The sequence below is a fragment of the Ammospiza caudacuta genome, chromosome 6 (genome assembly GCF_027887145.1).
Source record: "Ammospiza caudacuta isolate bAmmCau1 chromosome 6, bAmmCau1.pri, whole genome shotgun sequence".
Classification (NCBI taxonomy): domain Eukaryota; kingdom Metazoa; phylum Chordata; class Aves; order Passeriformes; family Passerellidae; genus Ammospiza; species Ammospiza caudacuta.
Genome location: NC_080598.1, coordinates 12,723,000 through 12,745,388, shown reverse-complemented (window position 1 = coordinate 12,745,388; position 22,389 = coordinate 12,723,000). Strand labels below are relative to the sequence as shown.

General features: G+C 53.0%; 1 protein-coding gene across 1 annotated transcript in view; it reads right to left on the bottom strand.

Moving 5' to 3' along the window:
• Window positions 1-452: 452 nt before the first annotated feature.
• Window positions 453-22,389, bottom strand: part of MYRF (myelin regulatory factor) — a 44,104-nt gene continuing 22,167 nt past the window's right edge. The window contains exons 5-27 of the mRNA XM_058806786.1: window positions 20,676-20,994; window positions 20,099-20,271; window positions 19,749-19,872; window positions 14,568-14,763; window positions 13,895-13,971; window positions 13,306-13,416; window positions 12,943-13,033; window positions 11,890-12,090; window positions 11,166-11,274; window positions 10,640-10,749; window positions 10,025-10,185; window positions 9,525-9,597; window positions 8,859-8,947; window positions 8,460-8,528; window positions 7,868-7,948; window positions 6,646-6,731; window positions 6,379-6,540; window positions 5,402-5,680; window positions 5,228-5,315; window positions 4,844-4,918; window positions 4,619-4,721; window positions 3,957-4,031; window positions 453-3,758 (exon numbers count right to left, since the gene is read on the bottom strand). Coding sequence (XP_058662769.1) covers window positions 3,672-3,758; window positions 3,957-4,031; window positions 4,619-4,721; window positions 4,844-4,918; window positions 5,228-5,315; window positions 5,402-5,680; window positions 6,379-6,540; window positions 6,646-6,731; window positions 7,868-7,948; window positions 8,460-8,528; window positions 8,859-8,947; window positions 9,525-9,597; window positions 10,025-10,185; window positions 10,640-10,749; window positions 11,166-11,274; window positions 11,890-12,090; window positions 12,943-13,033; window positions 13,306-13,416; window positions 13,895-13,971; window positions 14,568-14,763; window positions 19,749-19,872; window positions 20,099-20,271; window positions 20,676-20,994 — 2,939 coding nt within the window. The 3' untranslated portion in view covers window positions 453-3,671. The remainder of the gene's footprint in view (window positions 3,759-3,956; window positions 4,032-4,618; window positions 4,722-4,843; window positions 4,919-5,227; window positions 5,316-5,401; window positions 5,681-6,378; window positions 6,541-6,645; window positions 6,732-7,867; window positions 7,949-8,459; window positions 8,529-8,858; window positions 8,948-9,524; window positions 9,598-10,024; window positions 10,186-10,639; window positions 10,750-11,165; window positions 11,275-11,889; window positions 12,091-12,942; window positions 13,034-13,305; window positions 13,417-13,894; window positions 13,972-14,567; window positions 14,764-19,748; window positions 19,873-20,098; window positions 20,272-20,675; window positions 20,995-22,389) is intronic.

Here is a 22,389-nt window from a genome sequence, read left to right as displayed (position 1 = left end):
CTTTTGGATGCTTTTGGATCTGAGTCTGCCCTCTGAAGTGAGTAATGTGATGTCAGAGGCAGGTTTTCTTTTTCCTTTATTTTTCCTTCCTTTCTTCCCTTTCCCTTCCTTTTTTCCTCTTCCTCCTTTCTTTGTCCTTCTGCTTTTTCCTTTTCCCTTTGTTTTCCCTCTTTATTTTCTTCATTTTTCTCCTACTTCCTTCATTTTCCCTTCCTAATTTCTTTCCCTTTCTTCCTTTCTTTTTCCTCCTTCCTTTTCCTTTTTATTCCCATTCCAAAGAACCTTGACTGGCATGTCCAGAAACTTCCACTGATTAAAAACTTGGAATTTTCTCCATCCCATGGGCAGTTTTACAGCCATTCACCTGAGTTATTCCATCAGAAAGGGAGGAAAACACCAGGAGCCATCCTTGGATACAAAGCAGTATTTATATATTTTATTCATATGGGCACATTTACCTCCAGCATAAAACAAAGTCTAAATAAGCAAAACAAACAAACAAACAAACAAATATCCGGGGAATCCGGAAACTCAGCCCTCAAATTCAGCAAAATATAAATATAAACCAGGAAGAAAAGAGGGAAACCACGCTTGTTCCCCACAAATAAAAACCAGGAATCAATAATAACCTGCTACAAATGCAACTCTACGAACTGGCTGGCAAAATACAGTGATTAAAGCTGTGGCAGCAACATTAAAACCAACAAAATTAGTGCTTTTACGTGGTGTTTTTTTCCTTAATTCTTCCAGTGGTGCCATAGTCTCTATTTACAGGCTTTAAGCTCCAACAGTAGGACAGAAGAGTTGGGAATTTGCTTTTGAAACAACTCCCAAACAGCCTCGTTCTCCACCCTCTTGTCTTCCTTCCTGCCAGGAATGTCTCTTTGCTGCTGGATGGGGAGGGATTTCCCCAGGCTGGAGAGGAAAGGCCTGATTGTGAACTCTCTGGGTACTGATTGGGGACAGGGGAGGGGCAGAGATGCTTTTTGGAGGGGAAATCCATGCAGACAGCTGTTTCCACGGGCCTGGAAGCAATTCCATGACTCCTTCATTTTACAATTCTCAGCCCCTTTGGAGCTCGTTGCTGCCTCGCAGGGCAGAAGCCGATGGATGATTTTTACCATGGAATCCTGGAATGGTTCGGGTGGGAAGGGACCTTAAAGCCCATTCAGTCCCACTCCCTGCCATGGGCAGGGACACCTTCCACTGGTCCAGGCAGCTCCAAACCCATCCAACCTGTCCTGGAACACTTCCAGGGATGGAACATCCAAAACTTCTCTGGGCAACCTGTGCCACTTTAAGACATAAGGTACTATTAACACTAAAATCTTCATCCTGAATCCCTGTCCTCTTCTGATGCCAGGGATTGCTGCCAGCTCCATGTGAGTAGGGCTGGCTTTGGCACTCCAGGAATTGCCACATCCCAGTTAAACCACCCAGGCACCATGTCTGAGGCAGCATTTGGGAATATATGTGGGAAAACACTGTTCCTTGGGGATGTTCCACAAGGAAAAAGGCACTAGAGATGTTTCCAGGCACTTGGTTTGTTTGGAATCTCCTCAAATCCCATGGCTGAGCATCCTGGGGACATCTGAGAGATCCCAACTCCTCCTGGGCCACCACTGATTGATTCCTTCCCTCAGGAGTGGGGTGGAATGTACTGGAGTGTCTTGGCTGAGGGGGGTGGTGATTGCAGGCTCTGGCCCCCCCAACATTCCCTGTTTCCTCTTCCAGGAGCTTTTATCCCAGCTCAGCATCACTCACCTGAGGAAGGACGTGCCAGCCTGGGCCACTGATTGCCAAGGGAACAACAAACCTGCCAAGGAAGTCACTTCCCAGTTTAAAACCAGGAAAAATCGCTCAGGGCAGGTGGAGGGAAAAGCACTCAGCTACATCCAGGTGTTTCCTCCCCACTTTTAGGGAAAAACAGAGAATCCTGCTGAGCATGGAGCCCCCCTGCTTGTGCATAGGTATTCCCAGGGCTTGGGGTGTCCTGTTGTCCCACCGAGTGTCCCAAAACTGGTTTTCCAACTGCTTGGGTGCTCAGAATGCCCTGCTCACCCACTATTCCCTGCTTCCCAGGACTCAGTGGATTTTAGTAACTATAATTCAGTGTTTCCAGGCCTTGAAACCTCCCTACAAACAGTTCTTGGGGGCAGATGCCAAATCCAAGTGACATCACCAGGAATTTCAGGGCTGTTTCGCTGGGATAAGCTCAGGAGGGGGATGATGGGAGACAAAACCAGATGTGCCCAGGAACCACCACTTTACCTGAATAAAACCCATCCTGTTTTTCCAGAGCAGCTTTAGAGTGTCCCTAGGATCAGCATGTGGCATTCCCCCCTCACTTGTTTCCTCAGGGAAATCCATCTTGGAATACCCTGGAGGTGGCTGAGCCTCCAGGAACGCAGACAACTCCTCTGTAGCATGAGGAGCAGGACGGGGAGAGGGAAGCACAGGGAGCCACTTGGCTTTCCCACAGGACACACCTAGCTCAATGGGGCCAGAAGGAAATTCCTGGTTTTTTTACAGCTTAAACCCCACAAGAATTCAGTAGTTTGGCAATTTAAGGACTTGTAACAGTAAAATATCCCAAATCCCCCCAGTACAGCTCTGTGAGGGCAGGGACAGGCTGCAGCTGCTGCCATCCCAACTTTTGGGAGAACACCACCCCTCTCCTGAGACAGAGATCCTGCCTGGACACGGATCCTGGTGCTCCCAGGGACTTGGCCTTGCTCTGCATGGCACTCCAGGCTTTGCCAGTGCTGCGCATCTGGGCAGAGGTTGGCACTGGCTCCAGAGCCGACCAGGCAGCTCCGCACACGCCGCTTCCAAGCGGACAAAAACGGATCCTACCACACTAAATGTGGGTAAGTCCTGGTCATTTGTCACCCCATCCTGGGGACAAGTGTCCCCAGGTGTGGCATGGCCTCAGCAGCAGCTTGAGTGGGGGTTTTATCCATCCGGACCTGGATATCCCACATGGATATAGGATTTAAGAGCACAAAGAAGAGGGGGGATGACGTTGAAGCTGCTCCTTCTCCGGTTGTTCCTAGAGGAACGTGTCCATTGGCAGGTCCGGGAGTCTCTGGGAAGTCCGTGGGAAGTGGCCCTGGGCCAAGCAGAAGGAACAGCAACTCCAGTGTAGAACTTCCAGTAGGTCCAGGCACAGCCATCCTTTCCAGGCCAAACTCCAGCGTTTGGCCCTTGGAAAGGGCTCCAGTGTTGAAGCAATTCCAGTGTTGTGAAGAACTGATGTGGGACGTCTGGGAGCACCGGGTGGGGCTCCTGTCCATGGAAGGAGCACCCCTCTGAGATGTGGCAGAGCTGTCCACGCTCAGTCTGGTGTGATGCTTCCAATTCCAGTGTTGTAAGGGGAGGAGGAAGCAATGGAGGACACAAACATCCCCCTAAGGGAAGGACAGGGGTGTGGGATGCTGGGAATTGGTGCGAGGTCCCCCCAGGAGCCACCACAGGGCTGGTGGTGGCTTTTAGGTCCTGTGTGTCCTGAGCTTCAGTGTCTCCAGCCATCACCATTCCAGCTCCGGAGCTGCCGCAGGACACGGGGATGAGGCGGGGCTGGGGGCCAGCGGAGCAGGGAATTCGGGAGGCTCCCAGTGGCACCAGTTCCCCTCCTGTCTCCGAGCAGAGGGCACTGGTGCTGCCGGGACTCACTCACAGAGCCAGTAGAACTGGAAGTAATAGTCAGTGAAGAGGTGCCCCAGCTGCTCCAGGGAAGTGCTGCAGTCGGCTTGGCCCTAGGAATGGGAAAAGCAGCTTAGAGACAGAGGGGTGCCACTCCAAGGGTGGAATTCTGCCTGGATTATGGGCTGGGGCAGGGACAGATCATCCTCCTACCACCCACAGGGCTGTGGGAAGCTCCTGCATTTCCCACATTCCATAAATCCCCCATTTCTCTCCTTCCACGTGGCCCTGGACAAGCTGCGGGTACTCACCGGCTGCGCCACTCGGAAGTGGTAGGAAAACTCTCGGAAGGACAGCATCACCAGGGGCCAGCGGTGCGAGGTGTCCTGGGGAGGCAAGGGGGACAGCTGGTCAGGGATCAGCTTGGGGGATGGCCTCCAGGCTGGATCTGGGAGGAAATCCACATCCTCCTGCTGTCAAGTGACCCCATGGATGTTTCCTGGAGGACAACTGGGATGAGGAAGAGCTCTGGGGGCTGGAGGGGCTCAGCCTGGAGGAAAGGAGGCTCCAGATGGACCTTCTGGCTCTACTGGAAGTAGGGATGGTCCAGATGGACCTACTGGAAGTTCTGCATAACTCCCTGACAGGAGAGGAGCAGCCAGGTGGGATCGGGCTCTGCTCCCAGGGAACAAAGGACAGGATGAGAGGAAACGGCCTCAAGCTGTGCCAGGGGAGGTTTAAGTTGGGTATTAGGGAAAATTCTTTCATGGGTAGGGCTGCCTTGTTCCCTGTGGGAATAAGTCGAGGGGTGGAAGGGGAGCAGCAGTAGAGTCCCCACTCCTGGAGGTATTTAAAAGCCGCGTGGATGTGGCACCTGGGGACATGGTGGCCTTGGCAGTGCTGTGGGAATGGTTGGACTTTTCCAAGCTCAACGATTCCATGTGTATTTAGTGAGCTGTCCCCTTCTCCCTACCTGTGCATCTGTGGAGTCAGTGGAGCTGTTCCTGCTCACAGCATCCTGGCAGGGATCACTGGAGACAAGGTCACAAAGGGAGATGGACACAGTGGAGGAGGAGCTGGGAAGAGAGGACACCGTGAGAGCCCGGAAGGGGGAACAAGTGTCCCTTTCCCATGGAGACACCGTGGCCACATCAGCCACTCCAGGGGCTCCCAAAGGACATGATCCACGGGCACTCACTTCATCTCCAGGGTCAGGTTGGTGTTCACGGCCGTCTGCTGGCTCACAGGGATGCGGTAGCTGAAATTCCCACTCCTAGGAACACAGAAAGAACATTAGATGTCACCAGGCTGTGGGAAAGGCAGGACAGGACTCAAAATCCCTGCCAGGCTTAGAACTCAGAGGGAAGAACTTCCCAATGTCCCAAGGCCGAGCCCACCACCAAACACAACCCCTGAGGGAAAGCTGGGAGCACCTGCTCCTCTTCCCATGGAGCAGCAAGAAGTGATGGCAGGAAACACCCAAGAAAATCTTGGAAAAACTCCCAGATTTTCCTATTTTCTAAATAGGAATAAATTTCCTAAAGTGCCACAAAGGTGCCACCAGCCAGCCCTTCTGGCTCACCTGCAGGCATCGGCAGCAGTGCAGTACTGGGAATGGATGGCCAGGTTGATCTCCAGGATCCGGATGGACTGCAGCACCGGGCTCAGCCCTACCAGGGAAAGAACAGGGTGTTTAGGAACAGCAAAGGGTGGAAAATCCCAAGGCTGGAAGGGAAAGAAGGTGGGATCCACGTACCATCCGTGCCGGGCTGCTCCATGCGGGGCCGCTCGCTCACCGGCTGCCGGAGGCTGCGCCGCTGCCGGGAGCTGCTGCGGGAGAGCGAGAGGTTGGAGATGTACTTGGATTTGCCCTGGATGTGGGAGAAGGGGGAGGAGGGGCTGGCATTGGGGCTGCCGAAGCTCTGAGACCTGTCAGGAGTCTTTGGCCACTTGGTGTAGGAGGCGGATTTCCCGGTGATGCCCCTGGATTTGGCTTTGATATTTGTCACCGGCAGGAGGGAGGGCTGGCTTTGGTCTGTGGAAAAATGGGAGAGAAGGCTGTGCTGAGAGGCAGAGAAAGGCTGGGAGCACTGGGATCACCCTGTCCCCATGTCACCTCCTGATGCACCCCAAGTTGCCCAGAGAGGCTGTGGCTGTCCCTGGATCCCTGGAAGTGTTCCAGGCCAGGCTGGACAGGACTTGGAGCTACCTGGGATAGTGGGAGGTTCCCTGCCCATGGCAGGGGTGGAACCAGATGGGCTTTAAGGTCCCTTCGGACCCAAAGCATTCCAGGAGTCTGTGCTTCCATTCCCTTTGTGCCTGATGGAGCTGATGATGGAGTGAGGAGGGAATGAGGTCAGACCTCAAGGCAGGGCTGCTCAGGTGAGCTCTGCCTGGTGTAGCTTCCCATGACTTTTTGCTGGCAACATGGGAAGCTCCAAATCTTTTTTAGCTCCCACACACCCCTGAGAACAGGATCCAAACTGCACCACATGGGCAGAGAAGGATATAAAGTACTCATCCAAGGATAAGGATAGAAAGAGTATCAGCTACTAGAGAGCTTCCAAAGGAGTGGAATGAAGATGATGAAGGATGTGGAGGGGAAAGGGAGTTGGAATTGTTCATCCTGGAGGAGACTGAGGAGACCTTCTCAAAAGGAACACAAGGAGGACACGAGGTGACACAAACCTTGGAGATGTCCCAGCATTTCTGGGAACGTGGGCTGGCCCTCACTTGTCCGGTTGGTGGCATGGGCAGGGCTGGTCTCCGAAAGGACAGTGGAGGAGATGGCAGTGGGAGCAATGGAGCAGCACGTGGAAAAACAGGGAGGGCTGAAACAGGCCAGCACACCGCGACTGGGAACGCCAAGGGCTGCTCCACGTGTCTCATCCAGGGCTGCAGGGACACAGGGAATAAATAAGTCAAGGGATGGAACAGGAGCAGCACCTGGTGTCCTGCAGCCCTTCCATGAAACCAAAGCCATCCCAATCCATCACCCACCATGCTCGGGGGGGATCCTGCTGCTGGCCCCATTGGATGTGGCCGTGGATCGCACGATCTGTGTCTTGTCAATGTTCTGGCTTGACCTGGAATGCAGGAAAAGATGCTGGAAACCTCCTGGGTGTGGACAATGGGGTCACTTGTAGGTGAGGAGAACAGTAGCTGCAGCAGGAGGATGGGAAGAGGGACATGGAGTAAGTGGAGATTTGGAGGAGAACAGAGTGACCTGGGAAAGGCAGGAGAAAGGCACACGAGCCATGAAAACAAGGAGCAAGGAGAGCAAGGAGAGCTCAGAAATTCCACAGGGAATGGTTCTATGTCTGGCAGGGAAAAGTCCCAACTGATTCAGAGGACACCAGCAACCCTCCTGGAACATGGTGTACATCGTGGATTTGACTCCCATCAGGAATCTCCTGGGTGGATTTAGGTGCTTGGGAATCAGCAGCTTCAAGCTCTCACCACTCCCTAAGGAATGTGCCCTTATCCCTTGAAGACAGACTGTTCCTCACCTTGTTCCTCAGAAACACACACAATCCCCCCATGCCCAAATTCATCCCATGGAATTCCAGGTGTTTCACTGCAGCTAGCCAAGACCTGAGCTGAGGACACCACAGGCATCTCCTGAGAGTTAGGGAGATGGGAAAAGGAGGGAATCTTTCTTCCAGGTCTGCAGAACAAGGAGCACTTCTGGACACCTGTGTCCATGTCTTACCTGTCCCTGAGCATGACTCCAGGTTTCTGTGGGATTAACAGAGCTTCACTCATTTAGAGGAATTAAAAAAACACTTTGTCATCTCTGAGATTTGTCTAAATAGAGGGATTTTTTTTCCAGGTTGAAGGAGACTCAATGCTAGTCTTCCAAAGGGAATGTGGCACAAGCCTCTGGAGCTTCACCTTCATCCCAGACTAAATCCAACCCTTACCCCTGAAGTTCTTCCACTGCCTCACTCCTTTTCCTTACACAGCTTTATCTTGCCCCTGCTCTCCCTGCAGGATGCAATTTCTTTATTTAACCTTTAATTAATTGATTTTTCCATCTCCTACTCTTAATTTCCCTTCCCTGACAAGACCCATAACCTTTCCTCCTGCAATCCCACTGGAAGTCTCACATCCCTTTCTCTGTTTCCAGTTTCTTGGCCTTTGGTGATGCAGGAAAAAAAAAGTAGGAATTAAGAGAAGGGACGAAGGAATTAAATAATGAAATAATGAAACAGTCACATACCGTGGACACAGAGCGACCGGAATTCCGGGACCCCCGTGCCGAAAGAGGGCCAGGAGACAGGCAGTGGGTACAGCAAAGGAGCTACAGGACAGTGAGGGAGACAAGGAGAACAGGAAAGTGGGAAGATGACCAGGAGGACAGGGAATGAAAGAGGATATGGAAGATAACGGGAAGGAAAAGACAAAAATGGGGAAATCAAAGACGAAGTGGAAGGAAAATGGGTTGGATGAGAGATGTGAGGAGGAGAGGAGGGAGAAAAATGGGAGAAGGAAAAGAGAGGGAGAAAAAGAGACTCATTATCAGGTTACACGAGCTCCCAAAGCTGATCCAGCCCTGCTGCACCAGTGGGATGAGGCTGTTTTAGTTCAGCTGGCGGCATCCAAGGAACATTCAGCACATCCTAGAAAGAGATTCCCTTTTCCTTCTCTATTCCTCACTTCTTGCTCCAGATAATTCAACCACCATCAGACTGGGATGGGCGGCTGTGCTTGGCAGGGTGTGCAGCTCTGAACTGTGCTCAGCAATCCCAGTTTCTGCGCTCCAGCCTCTCCCAGGTGTCCTCATCCCTCCCAGCGATTCCCAAAATACCCACCCATCGATGTCCACGAGATCCTCCTCGCTGCGCAGGCTCAGCACGTAGAGCGTGGACATGGACACCACGCTGCAAAAGAGACACGGGCAGGGTGAGGAGGAGCAGGGAGCAAGGACAGGGCATGGGATCGATCCACTTCCATGGGATTCCAGCCCAGGAGAGATGGATGCCCCAGCCCTGGAAGTTTTCACAGCCAGGCTGGAGCAACCTGGGATAGTGGAAGCTCCCAGCTCATGGCAGGGAGCTGGAATCAGATAAGCTTTAAGGTCTCTTCTGACACAAAGTATTCCAGGATTCTCTGGAAGAAGCCATACACCCACAGCCCCTCACTGCACACCCCATGGATGTCACAGTCCCAATGGATGAGCTGGATGCAGCAGCCCAGGAGGGGGATCTCACCTGAATGCCATGATGATGACCAGGGCAATGATGGTGCCCTGAAGGAAGCGCTGGCTGATGCAGGCCTGCTCCGGGACAACTGACGGAGACTGCGATGGAAAAAATCCTGGATCAGCTCATTCAGGACCCCCTGGATCAGCTCAGCTCCCTCACTGCTCTGGTCCTTGCACAGATCTCCCCCAGCCCTCCTGAGCTCGCTTCCTGCCTCCCTGAAAATCCTCAACTCCCCAAGTTTAGAAGTCATTTAATGTCTCCATTAGGAGATAGAAAGGAAGATCATGGGAGAACTGTGGTTGGAAAAGCCCTCTAGGATCGTGGAGTCCAGCCCTTCCCCCAGCACTGTCAAGGCCACCACTAATCCATGTCCCCAAGTGCCACATTCACACGGTTTTTAAATCCCACCAGCAATGGGGACTCCACCACTGGAGCCCACTCCAGTGCCTGACAGCCCTTTCCATGAAGAAATTTTCCCTAATATCCAGCCTAGCCCTCCCCTGGCACAACGTGGGGCTGTTTCCTCTTGGATAAGGCAGGGAGCAGAGCCCAATCTCCTGGCTCCAACCTCCTTCCAGGGATTTGTGGACATGAGGTTCCCCCTGATCCTCCTTTTCTCCAGGCTGAGCCTTCTCTGCTCCCAGCACTGCTCCTTTGGGATCCACACCTTACCTTGCTGGCGACTTTGTGGGGTCTCTTTTTGTGGGGCACGCTTCCTGCCCGGCTGAACTGGCTCCCAGTTTGGCTGCAAGGAGAAAGGAGGAATGGAGCTGAGCTGGGCAGGGATAGCTTTCCAAACCATTGCCAGGAAAAAGTGGCATTTTCTGGGAGGGAAAAGACATTTTTGTGGTGACAGTCACAAACCCTTTTGGTGCTTTGCCCCAAAACCGGCATAAGCAGGGTCAGGAAGGAAATTTTGGAAGCATGGGAAACTCTTTGCCATGAGAAAGCCACTGACTTTAGGGAAACATGGAGACTATTTCATCCTAGGTGTTGTTGGGCTGGTCCTGTGGGAATTCCAAACCTCCACAAGCTCAGCTCTTTAAATCCACTCCAGGCCAAGCAACACCAGCCAACATCCCAGTCCTTCCTCATCTCCCTGTTCCCAGTCTGAGCTGCCCCTTGGAACTCCCTGGGATGAACGGGGACATTCCCTGTGGCTCCACGGGTACCTGAAGGCTCCAGAGCTCACAGTTGACTTCATGCTGTCCAGCCTCTTGAGCTTGGCCAGCTTGTGGCTCCACCTTTCCAGCTCATCGATCCGTGTCTCCAGGTTATCTGTGAGCTTGCACAGCTCCTTCACGGCTCCCACGTTCTCCATGAAGATCCGCTCCTGCCAGGGAATCAGGTCAGCAGGCTGAGGCACACCTGGACCTGGACGATCCATGCCCTCCATGTGTGCCGTGGGAGACTGTCCCCTCGATTCCCAGAGCAGCAACCAGGCTGCCACAGGTTGGGAAAGGTCAGGAAACCAGGTGCTCCAGGTTATCCTGACATAAGCACATTATCTTATCTAGGAAGGGGAGATTAGGACTGGGAGCCTCCCAGCAGGAAGCTGCCAACAAGGAGCCCTTCCCCAGGGAGATGCTGCCAAATTTCACCAGCATCAGGCTGGTTCCTCCCTGCCAGTGTCCGATACCCACCCAGGGCTGCTCCCGACTTCTGGAAGACCAGCCAGGTCTGAAACTCATCTGGGAGCATTTCCCAGGCATCCCACCTTCCCTCTCCCATATCCAGCTCCACCATTCCCTCGAGCCAGCTTCCCCAGCCTCCTGGCTGCCACCAACCTTGTTCACCACTAGGAAGTTCTCCAGGGTTTTCCCATTGGAAAAGACCAGGTCCCCAGTGTCCTTCACAGCTTCGGGCAGAATCTCCTTCACCTCCTGAGCGATGACACCTGTGTGGAGATGGAACAGTGGGGTGGGATGGGATCACCCTGCACCCCCTGGATTCTCATTCCAAGCTGTGCACAGCTCCTTGGAGACCCTCAAGGGCAGAGGATGGTCAGACAAGGCTGCTCCCAAAATTCTATGGATAGGGATCATCATCCCATCATAGTGTACTTGGAGAAACCTTCTCCCTGTGGGAAGTGCCACTTTCTCTCCCACTCACCAAAGAGGGAATTTCATTAGATTCCTTAATTTGGGAGGTTAGAGGGTGCCTCTTGCCCACCCCACACCTGGGAGGCTGCCCTGGTACAGAGCTGGGTCCAGCCCCTGGGAAAGGCAGGGAATTCCTGTGGGACATTCCTGTGTCAGAGGTGTATTCCCATGGGACATTCCCATCTCACAGATGTATTCCCATGGGATGTACCTGTCTCAGAGGTGCTGTCAATGCCCACCGTGGCTGCAAACTCAGGTTTGTAGTTGTAGTGCACCAGCCTCATCCTGGAAATCCGCTTCAGCTGCTCTGTGGTGTCCACCTGGGACAAAACAGGCACATGGAATTCCCAGTGGGATATTGCTTCTCAAATCCCCACCACTCTGCATCCAAGCAGGACAACCCACTATGGCCCATGGGAATTCCTTTGGGAGATAACCCTGAACCCTGCCCTGAGCAGCCATAAGGACAAACACTGGAGTTAATGTCCAAGACAGGACAAGATCCTTGGATAGGGAAATCTGAGTCTCCTTGCAGAACCAGACACAGGGAAGAGAAGTTCCCAAAAACAGGGGACGGGGTTATATCCAGCTTTTCTGGACAGGCAAATCCAGCTGAGAGGAATTCAGAGCAGAGCCAAGCCTCTCACCCAGGCTCTGGCAAGGCCCAGTGTGGTACCTGCTACACTGACCTTTTTTCCACTCATTTTCCACCTTTTTCCCATTGTTTGCTACTTCTGGTTAACACTGGAAGAGTCAATATTCTCTAAGACACTGGACTGGCTGTGCTTGTGACAGAAAAATTCCTAAGGCACTTCCCATCTGCTCTGCAGTCATAGGATCATGGAATACCCCGAGGTGGGAGGGACGTGAAAGAATCACTGGAGTTCTTCAGCCTCCTGGTGACCCCAAGCCCACCCTGCTTCCCAGGTTCCCACCTCCTGGATGTCTTCCTTCACTCGGACATCTGAAGGGTGCATCAGGGACCCCATGACCTTCACGTTGCCGTGGACCACCAGGGCCTCATCCGGGCGGTCCGTGTTGATCCCCACGCGGCCGTGGTGGAACACGGTGTCCGGGAGCTGTGCCCGCTGCCACAGCACGTCACTGTCACTCTCAAACTGCCCCGGGTTGGAGGCCTGCAGAGACATGGGACAACAGGGACTGACTGAAAAGCTGGGAGAGGAACGCTGGGAAGCAGAGACGGGGAAGGTTGGCCCTTCCTTCTCCTTCTCTTCTCCTTCTCCTCCTCCTCTCCCTAAAGGAAAATCCTTCTTCCTTCAGCTGTTATCCCAGCTATCAGTGTTCCAGCCACTCAGAAGAGCAGGAAACCAAGTGACATGGATGATACTCCCGGGTCCCAAACTCTGAGTGTTCCAGGCTGCCTGCAATTCCTTGAAATTCTGTGCTGGGCATCCTGGAAGCTGCCTAATCCATCGTGGACTTTTTGTCTGAGGTCCCCGTTTGGGTTTTACTACCTGCTTTCATGTTTTGGAGCTGAGTGCTCCAGCAAAACCCTGGGAGAGCCTGGGAATGGTGCCTTTCTTTTCCTGCTCCCCTGCCTTAGGATATGAAAAAGTGATGTTCTGGGAGAGTGCCCAATTTTCCTGCATCTTCTTATTCCTGCTGCAGAGTTCCAACAACACTCTTCCCTCATTCCCAACAATTCTATTGGACACTGATCCCATTTGGAGAATGAGATTCCTTCCTTATCCTGTAACAGGTTCTTCAACCAGGTATGGAAAGTCTGAAGCCAGAATCCAAGTGTGGACAGGGAAAACCACAAGCAAGGCAGGGAGAGTTTGGAGGAGGTGGGAAAGGTGGGATATCAAGTTTGAAAAAGACCTCTAAGAACATCAAAGCCAACCCAGCACCTCCACCACATTCACCACTAAACCAAGACCCACATCCACACATTTTGTGGATATGGAATCGTGGGAAACAGCCCAGGATGGTGCAGCAAAGGAGTGTGGGAGGAGACAGGGATTTACCCGGACGATGATGCGCTCGGAGATGTGGGCTGCCAGCGTGTAGTTCTGGTTCTGGGCGTGTGCCTGCAGGGCCACCACCAGCATGAAGTACCTGCAGAGGGACACAGCTCAGGGACACATCCTGTGCTGGGAAGAGCCAGATCTCCGTCCCCTCTGGAGCACTGGGCACCACGGAGGGCTCACAGCACCCCCTGTCCTTGTGCTGGGTGTCCCCAACCCCTCCCAACCAGGGACACCCTTCTGGTGTCCACAATCCAAGCCCTATTCCCACATCCCACACCAGCCACTCTGCCCAGCCCAGGGACAGGCAGATCCACAGGATTCTCAGGATGTTCTGGAGGAGGCCCTCGTGTTCTCCCTCACCTCTGGTCCGGGTTGGGTTTGCCTTTTTTCCTCATGTTGTTGGCCGTGGTCTCGCTGAAGTGCAGCCGCCCCACAGTGACCTTGGTGACCTGCTCTGGAGGGAGGTTCACCCTGGAAGGAAAGGAAAACAAAGCAATGAGTGAGGATGGTGGCTACCTCGGAATGGTGCCTATCTTTTCCCACTCCTCTCCTATATCTTCCTTAGGTGAGGAGTACACAGTTTTCCTGCACCTGGAGGCCTTGAACCCAACAACACTCCTCCCTCATTCCCAGCTGCACACTGGTCCTATCTTGAGACCTGCCACACATACTCCATGCCCTGAGGAACCAGGTATGGAGAGGCTGGAGCCACAACCTGGAGAAGGAGAGCTTTTATAGGAATGGCCATCTCCTGGCCTGCTCCACAGTCTGTGACGTGGGCACAGAGCAGGGTTGGGAATGCAAAGAGAGGAAAACAGGAGAAAACTGGAGAGTGTGGCACTCACACAGCAGAGTGGGAGACCTCCAACTCCACCATCTCCCCACCTTCTCCTGCTGTTGCTTATTCCCTGGAAGCAGAGGATGCTCATTCCCACAAGGACACACTCACGTGACAGGGTTGAAGGGCCGTTTGCTGCGGTCCGACTGCGACTGCTCGATGTTGATGGACTGGTTCAAGGCCTCGAGCTGGAGAGAAGCATTTGGGAATGTGGTACAGAGCACAGAGACCTTCCCCTTCCCACCTCCTCCCTCCCAGCTCTCTGCCCAACCTTCCATGACAGGCAATACCCAGCCTGAGTCTGGGCATTGTCCAAGTGTCAAAAAAATTGAGGGGGGAAGGATCTTGCCAAAGTGCCCACTGGAGTCAAAGGTGAGTGGGAAGCAATCCTGAAGATAGCCAGATGGAGCCCATCTTAGGACTTGTATTTCAATGGTTTCAGGGGATGTTTAGATTGGATATCAGGGAAAACTCCTTCATGGAAAGGATGATCAGACATTGAAACAGGCTGCCCAGGGCAGTGGTAGAGTCACCATTCCTAGAGGGATTTAAAAGCTGTGTGGATGTGGCACTTGGGGACATGGATTAGTGGTGGCCTTGGCAGTGCCAGGGGAAGGGCTGGACTCCATGATCCTAAAGGGCTTTTCCAACCTATCCCATTCCATGATTGTGTGACTCCACACATTCCTCTACTACATGAAGAGGTGCTGTTACTTGTCTCCAGCCAGCTCCCAACCCCTCTGCTCCCAGCTGGATCCACCATGGTCCCTCAGCTCCCTCTCACCTTCACTCCGTGCAGCTTCAGGTAGAAGCACTCCAAGGGTTTCAGGCCCTCGGGGGTCTTCACGTACTTGGGGTCGCCGAGCATTCCGATGTAGACGGTGACCTGGAAGTGGTTCTTCTTCTGGCACACGAAGGCGTCGTCCCCCACGGAGAAGTTGAAGCCCTTGTCGGCATCCACGCGGTACGTGAGCATTGGGCTGGGGAGAGGGAGCAGCTGAGAACAGCAATTCCCCACAGAAACTGTGGATATCCCATCCCTGGAAGGCTTCCGTGTCAGGATGGATGGGGCTTGGAGCAAGCTGGCCTAGCGGGAGGTGTCCCTGCCCGTGGATCATCACTGGGTGATCCATAAGGTCCCTTCCAACCCACATCATTCCACAGCTCTTCCCATTCAACTGGGAATGAATATGGAGATCCCAAGTTCCAAAATCTGCCCAAAGCTTGGAGCATCCCTTTAACATCCCTTTAACAGTGCAGCTCAGACTGACCCACACCTCGTGGCATTCCCAATGTTACCTTCTACCAGCTGTACCCTCCCAAATTCCAGCTGAAATCACAACCACCTGCTCTGGCTGCTGTGGAAAAGCTTCCAGCTTTCCCAGTGGACAGGTCTGGAGGAGGAGAGGGAGGGAGGAGGAGGAGGGGTCCTGGCTGCTCCATGAACACACACCAGCTGGAAAGGTTTAATCTACATCTCCTTAATGGGCTGGTTTCCATGGGAATCAGGGAAATATGTGGCCTTTGCAGTGAGTCCGTTTTCCTCACCGTCCACAAAGCCCAGTCCTGGGCTGGTGGGCCCTCGGAAGGGGGGGAAGGAGCTGGCCTCTCATCCCACAGAACACCCAAATCCCATTGTTTTTAATTAAGAAACAGGGGATGAGATAAAGGGGGAGCTCAGCTCAGCCCTGGATCTCAGGCTTAAAAATTATGGGGTACTTTTCCCCCAAAACGAAACCACTTCTGACTTCCACCTCCAGAAGGACTGGAGCACTGGGAGGGGAGGTGGACAGACTGACAGTAAGAAACATGGCAGAACTCAGGAGACAGGGATTCTTCACTGGTATGCCTCCTTTTTTTCTGGAATAAAACCATTCTCCCCATGCAACCACCTGAGGAGTTCATGTGGATGAGAGCTGGGGGTGATTCCAGGTTGCCATGAGTAATTCTGGGATAGCCACGAGGAACCACTCACTCCTTACGCCCCAGGGAGTCGGGAATGCTGTGCCCTGCTCCAGACACAAACCAGGCGGTGGGAGCAGAGCACTACCTTAGCCCAGAGGCACGAGAGGAATTCCCCACCCTCCTCCCAGCCTCAGCCCTGGATTCTCCATCTGGATATTCCTGACTGGGACAAGCAGCTGAAGCTGACCCAAGCACCCTCATCCCAAGGGGACCCAAGTGAAGCCATTCCCGTTTTTTTAATGGCTCCTGAGTGTTCCCTACTCTTCCCACTGTTTTTTAACTGGCAAAGCCAAGGAGAGAGAGGGTATGTCTAAACTTCCAAACCATAGATGCTTCCCAAATCAGAAAACTGACAGCTGCTAAATATGTGCTGACAGAGAGGAGGCAGGGAGGCCCCCCCTTCTCAGCCTTCTGGAAATTCCAGGTCTTCCACAATCCCCTCTCAGAGGTTCCTTTTCACTGATTTTCCCATTTCCCCAATGGCTGTGCTGCTGCATCCCCCAAATTGGGATCTCTGCACTGGATTGAGCAGAGGGAAGAAGCTGCTTTCCATGCTGGCTTTTCCAAGGACAGGGCAGGAGCCAAAGGGCAAAGTGTCAGGAATAAAAGGTCTGGGGTCAAATGGATTATTTGATCCCGAACATCCCCACTGACAGGGGGGGATTAAGGCAGGACAGAAGGGCAGGATCAGAGGAGGTTTTTCCCAATCCCAGTGAGGGTAAAGGATTACAAACTCCCCACAGGGAACAGTATTGGGATTTGGCCAAGAGCAGGATGGCAGAGGGATGCTCATGTTCCCCCATTCCTTCCTTCCTTCTGTCCATCCAGGTTTCCCCATATTTAAACCACTCCTAAAACATAATATTGGGAGATCCGTAATCCAAAGAGATTCCCTAATTCCATGCATTCCTTGATTTCTTTTGCTTCCAGGATACAAACTCCAGCTGAGCAGCAGGACACTGCATTCCTCCCACACAATCCCAACTGTGTGTCCATACTATGTATTCCCTTCAGCTTCCCAGGACACATCCATGATCCATCACCAGCACCCCATATCACATATCTCAAAACACATCCAGCAGGCCTGGACCATGACTGGTCTCCACTCCCTTGGTGAGTTCCAGGATGTGCAGCACAGCCAGGTTTGGAGCTGTTCATCCTGACACTTCTACCAGCCAAGGTGTGCAACCCCAAAAGCCCAGGATCAGCCCCCAGAGAGCACCAGTTTGCTGGATGGGAAAAGAACAGCACCTTCCCATTTTTCCAGTTCCAAGGCTCTGGCCTCAGCATGGAGCTGTTTCCATGAAGGGCTGCACTATTCCCAGCTGCCTTCCCTCAAACTGGGAGAGGGAGGAGGGAGCTGGAATTTATCGGAGCCCGCTGTCAGGGAGATGAATGGCTCCTTCTCCCAGGAGTAAATTAGGGAATTGCCCGGTTCCAGGCCTCTTTGGCTCCACTGCTGGAAACCAGCTCATCCCTGGAAATGTTCACTGAGCCTAAAACCACAACATCAGAGCAAAAGGCCAAAAACATTGTATGCCATCCATAAAATTAATCCAGGGATTTCTGTCTCCTTCAACAACACAGATTCCTTGGCAAAACCTGAGACACGGGCCTGGAATGGAACCTAATCCCTACCCCATCCCCTTATGGAACCTCATTTTTTGTGTGCAAAGGGAGGAAAACGTGGAATAGCATTAATTGTACTTTTTGCCCTGTAATCACTCCCAAAAATCTGGTAAGAACCTGGACAGCTTCCCATGCTCTCCCTCCTTCACCTCCTCTCTGGACTCTTTTCTTAGGATCAAGAGTAGGAAAAATCAGATAATTCAGATGATTCACATTCCTGAGGCTGTGAAAAGGTTTTGGGCACCTGGATCACAGGGAACTCAAACAGCACATCGAGACTGGGGACAGCTTCCAGCAGAAACCAGACTGGGAATGGCTGCTCCTTGGAAGCTAAACTGGGAGAATAATTATGGATCCTGATGTGGATGCTGCTCGTTTGCTGAGGACAAGCAAAAGCAGAAAAAAGAGACAATTCCCACCTGTCAAATTTGAGTTAACCAGCCTAAAAATGCCATTATAGGAGCAAGGAAAGATGGATTTTTTAGTGTGTTTCTCATAGATTATCCCAGGAAAGTGCTGCACCAGGAGAATGAAGGGATGTTCCATTTAAAAAGAGATGTAGGTCCAGTTTGGACAGGAGCAGGAAGAGTCCCCTGAGGTAACGTGGAGCTAAAAATTAATCAATCAACCTTTAACCCTTAATTCTGCTCAAATCCACCACCACAACAAAGCCCACGTGGCTTCCTCAAATACCCATGGAGTCACCTCAATGGAATTTATTCCTTACACAACAGCATGACGACCTAAATGCCCCAGGAGTGGGTTTGCTCTGGCTTTTACCCTAAATCCTGAAAGCAGGCATTAGGGAAATGATCCTAAGATCCAGAGGGCAGGGCTGGTTTTGTAGATGTTCTCCAGCAACTCCTCTGTGTCCAGCAGAAAATATCATGGAGTTTGTCTCTGCCAATCCACCTGGGGACAGCAGGGTGCATGGAAATCTCTGGAACTGGGATAGAAATGCCTGGAAATGGCACGGGATAGGCTGTGATGTGTTTGGGATGGAAAAAACATTTTCCCAGAGCAGGAAGTAGCAAGAAGGAAAAGGGATGCTGGAAAACCAAAGGATAAGTAAGAGGTGACGTGTCCAGACAGAGGTCAGAGGAGGTGGCAGTGGAATTCCTGCACATGGAAGAGGGATTTGGGGACAGGATCCATGGGAGATGCTCAGCTTTCCCCATCCCACCATCCAGAGGGAGCAAACTGGTGCTGGAGAGCAGGGAAAGGTGCAGGATGGCTTTGGAGCTGCTGATATATGGGAATGGCTTGGTGAACCAGAAGGAATTGTCTTCCCAAATCATCCCTCTCCTGCTGTGGGGTGGGAAAACAGCCACAGAGTCCAAAAGAGGCAACCAGCTCCAACAGAGAATTCCCTGCCCTGGCACCTATCATGAAAGACGGGATAAAATTCCCCGCCCATTCCCACCATGAAAGATGGGATAAAGAATGGATGAGCAGATTTTGTGGGAAAGCTGGGACTCTGCCCCCACTCTTGGAGTCCTTGGCTCCCATTCCAGGCAAAGTGTGATCATAGCCCAGGGTTATCCACAGGTACCAGAGCATTCCCTGCTCCATGTCCCCCACAGGACCCCAGCTGGCTGTGTGGAAAGAGGAGGGAGGGAATTGGGAGGGAACAGAGGGTCCCTGGGAGGTTCCTGGAAGCCATCCCACTGCTTGCCAGCTCTTTGTCACCTCCCAGGAATGCAGGGAGGATCCAGAGTGGTTTCCTCCTGAGCACTCCTCCTTCCCTGTGTGCTGTCTCCACCCTCTGCTGCCTCAATTCCCAGCCCACCTTCCCACTTCTCTCTTCCCTGTCTTGATCATCCCAACCTCCCTCTCTGCCACTTCCCAGATTTCCTAAATCCCTTCACCTCTTTTTCCTTCCTCCTCTGCCCCCTCAACCATTCCCACTCCTCCTCCTCCTCCAGGTCCTTTCCACACTGCTCAAGCTGCCCTGAAGTGGCTCTGGATGACCTCCAGCCTCCCACACTAAGATTTCTCAATCCTAAATTTAAAATCCAGGACCCTGGCAAACCTAGGGAGGCGGAAAAGGTGCTGCTCATCCAAACTTTCCTCAGGACAAGGCCAGATTTGCCAATAAAGCCCTCCATGGTGAGCAAGGTCTGAGTGGCTCTGGAATTGTTACCAAAGCTGCTGAAATGCCTTCTGCTATTCCTTAATTATCCATAAAAGGTGTGGAGGAGCAACCTTCCCAGTAGGGAAGGGGCAATGAGGAGCATTACCTCCACCACAAAGCCCAGCCCAAGCAGATCCTTATCCCATATTTTGAGTGGGATTCTCCCAACACCAGTGGCTTGCCAATTGCACAATGAATATGGATCCCATGTTCTCCAGCGGCGAGGGAATTACTCACAGCTCCTTGTAGTTGGCATCATACAGAGTTGCCCACTTGTTCTGCTGGTGTGGCTGCCACTTGATGGACTGGAAGTTGGGATCCAGGTAGGAGCCGTTCAGGCTGTCATTATCCTGAATCAGGCCTGTGGGGAACAGTTAAAATGGATTAAATGCCGATTTTACTCGCCGGGCTGAGTATCCAGAGGGGTGGGAGCCCAAGGAAGCGATGGGCACTGCCTGAAGCTTCCTTCCTTCTGCTGGGGCAGCACCAGATCCAGGGAGAATCCCACAGGCTGGCAAGCTCTGCAGCCATCCTCCCTCCTCCCAGGCCCCTGGCCCAGGGCTGGAATTCAGGGGATAACGGGGTACCTGGAGAGAGCGGTCCCGGCTGGTGCCACGGCGGGGTCTGGACGCGGTCGGGGTTGAGCGGCACCGATCCCATTCCCGGCTCCTGCTTGATCAGCCCGTTGAGCATCTGGGCATTGAGGGTGTTGGGAGGGGACTCGGAGTGTTTCCGCTTCTTGGCGGGATGCGCTGGGAGGCTGCGGATACCGCGGGAACAATCAGCGGGGAACGGAGGGTCGGGAGGTGACAACCCCACAGCCAGGACAAGCGGGATCTCACGGGGAATGGAGAGTCAGGAGATGACAACCCCACAGCCAGGACAAGCAGGATTTCACATGGAAAACTCAACATTCCCACAGTGCTGTCCCACCTTATCCCACACTGCTGAGTCTGGGTCACCACTTGGGCTGAGCCACATCTTTAATCTCAGAATGGTTTGGTTGGATAAGACCTTAAAGCTCATCCGGTTCCAACCCCTCTCCATAGGCAGGGAACCTTCCACAGATTTCCCGTGTTTGTTCCCACCACCCAACCCCACACTTGAGGCAATCCACACACCTCCAGCTCCCGTTCCCTCACCCCTGCCATTCCCAGGCCTTACTCTGCTCCATGCTGCTGGAGGAGCTGGTGCAGCATCTGGGATTGCTGGGCATGGTGCAGCTCGGCAGGCGCCATTCCCGGCCCGACACTGTACGGAGGCATCAGGGGCTCGGCCTTCAGGAACATATCCCGCTGCAGGCCGGGAAAGTGGGAATTGTGCTGTGGCTGCAGGGGGTGAGGGGGCGGCGGGGGTGGCGGAGGGGGACCCTGGAGGTGAGGGGGGGGAGGAGGAGGCGGCGGAGGAGGAGGATGCTCCAGGCGGGAAGGGGGAGTAATGTGACACATATTTTCGGGAGTCATGGTCCGGAGGAGGTGAGGATCTGGAAAGGGAGAAAGAGCCAAAGTCAGGAGTGTCCTGATCCCACTGACCCAGTTATCTTGGATTCTCAGGCTGGATGAGGCTTGGAACAACCTGGGCTAGGGAAAGTGTCCCTGCCCATGGCAGGGGGTTGGAATGGGATGAGCCTTAAGGCCCTTTTCCACCCAAACCATTCCAAGATTCTATCATCCCATGGGACAGTGAGGGAGAAGAGTCAATGGAATTACCTGAACACCCCCAGCACTTCCAGGGAGGATTTCTGAGGGGGCACTTTAAACATTTTAACTGAAACCAAGAGGAGACTTTGATCCCAGAATTTAAATAGATAAAAAGGGATATTCAAATGTGATTCCACCTTTCTCCTCCTCCATTTGGAATGGGATACTAAAGCCATTCTATAATTAGGGTGGATTTGACTACAACAGCACGAATAGAAATGTTTGGGGTGTGGAGGGACATGCAAATCCATGTCCCTTCCTGCTCTGCTCCTCAACACCTCAACATGCCAGATCCACTCCCTTCCATGGGCAGGGACACCTTCCACTATCCCAGGTTGCTCCAACCCATGTCCAATCTGGCCTGGAACACTTCCAGGGATGAGGCTGTCACAGATTCTCTAGGAAATCCATTCCAGTGCCTCACTGCCCTCACAGGGAAGAATTCCTTCCCAATGTCCCTCTGGTAGTGGGAAGCCATTCCCGCTTGTCCTGACATTCCATGCCCTTGTCCAAAGTCCCTCTCCAGCCTCCTTTTTCTTCACCAGGACAAAGCCCATCTGTTTTTCCAGCCTTCCCCTGATATTTGCATCAACCCGTGCCTTCAGGTGTCCCCACAGAACACCGCAATCCCAGCAGGAATGAGGGACTGACTCCTGGGATGTGAGGAAACCGCAGGGGGTAGGAAGAGACGGTGACTTTGTTTTAAATGCAAGACAAAGCTTCTTCATGCTCCAATGTGGAAAACCAGCTGGAAAAGCATCCAGGGACTGGCCAAGCCAGGCACAGCCTCTGGGAACACCGAGAGGGACGGCAGGGAAGGATCTGCTGGATCTTTGCAGGCTGAGCTGGATGGACTTTGGCCTCAGAACACCCAGGCAGGGGTTGAGTAATGAGGCCAAAGCGCTTGACCAGGAATGGGAAAACTCCTCCCGTCAGAAGGTCTGGAAAATTGGAATGTGTTTGCACTGGGTCCTCCTGCTGAAGGCTGCCAGGGCAGGGCTGCTTTCACTCATCCTGCTCCCTCTAAGGTGTTCTGCTTCCCCCTGGGACCTCTCAGTGCCTTTTCCACACACATGGAACCGGATTCCTCCTTCCAGGCTCATTCCTGGGCCAGCCTTCCTTTGGGAGCTTCCTCAGGGACAGCCCAGCCAAGGATAGGCAAGTGATGTGCTTGCCCA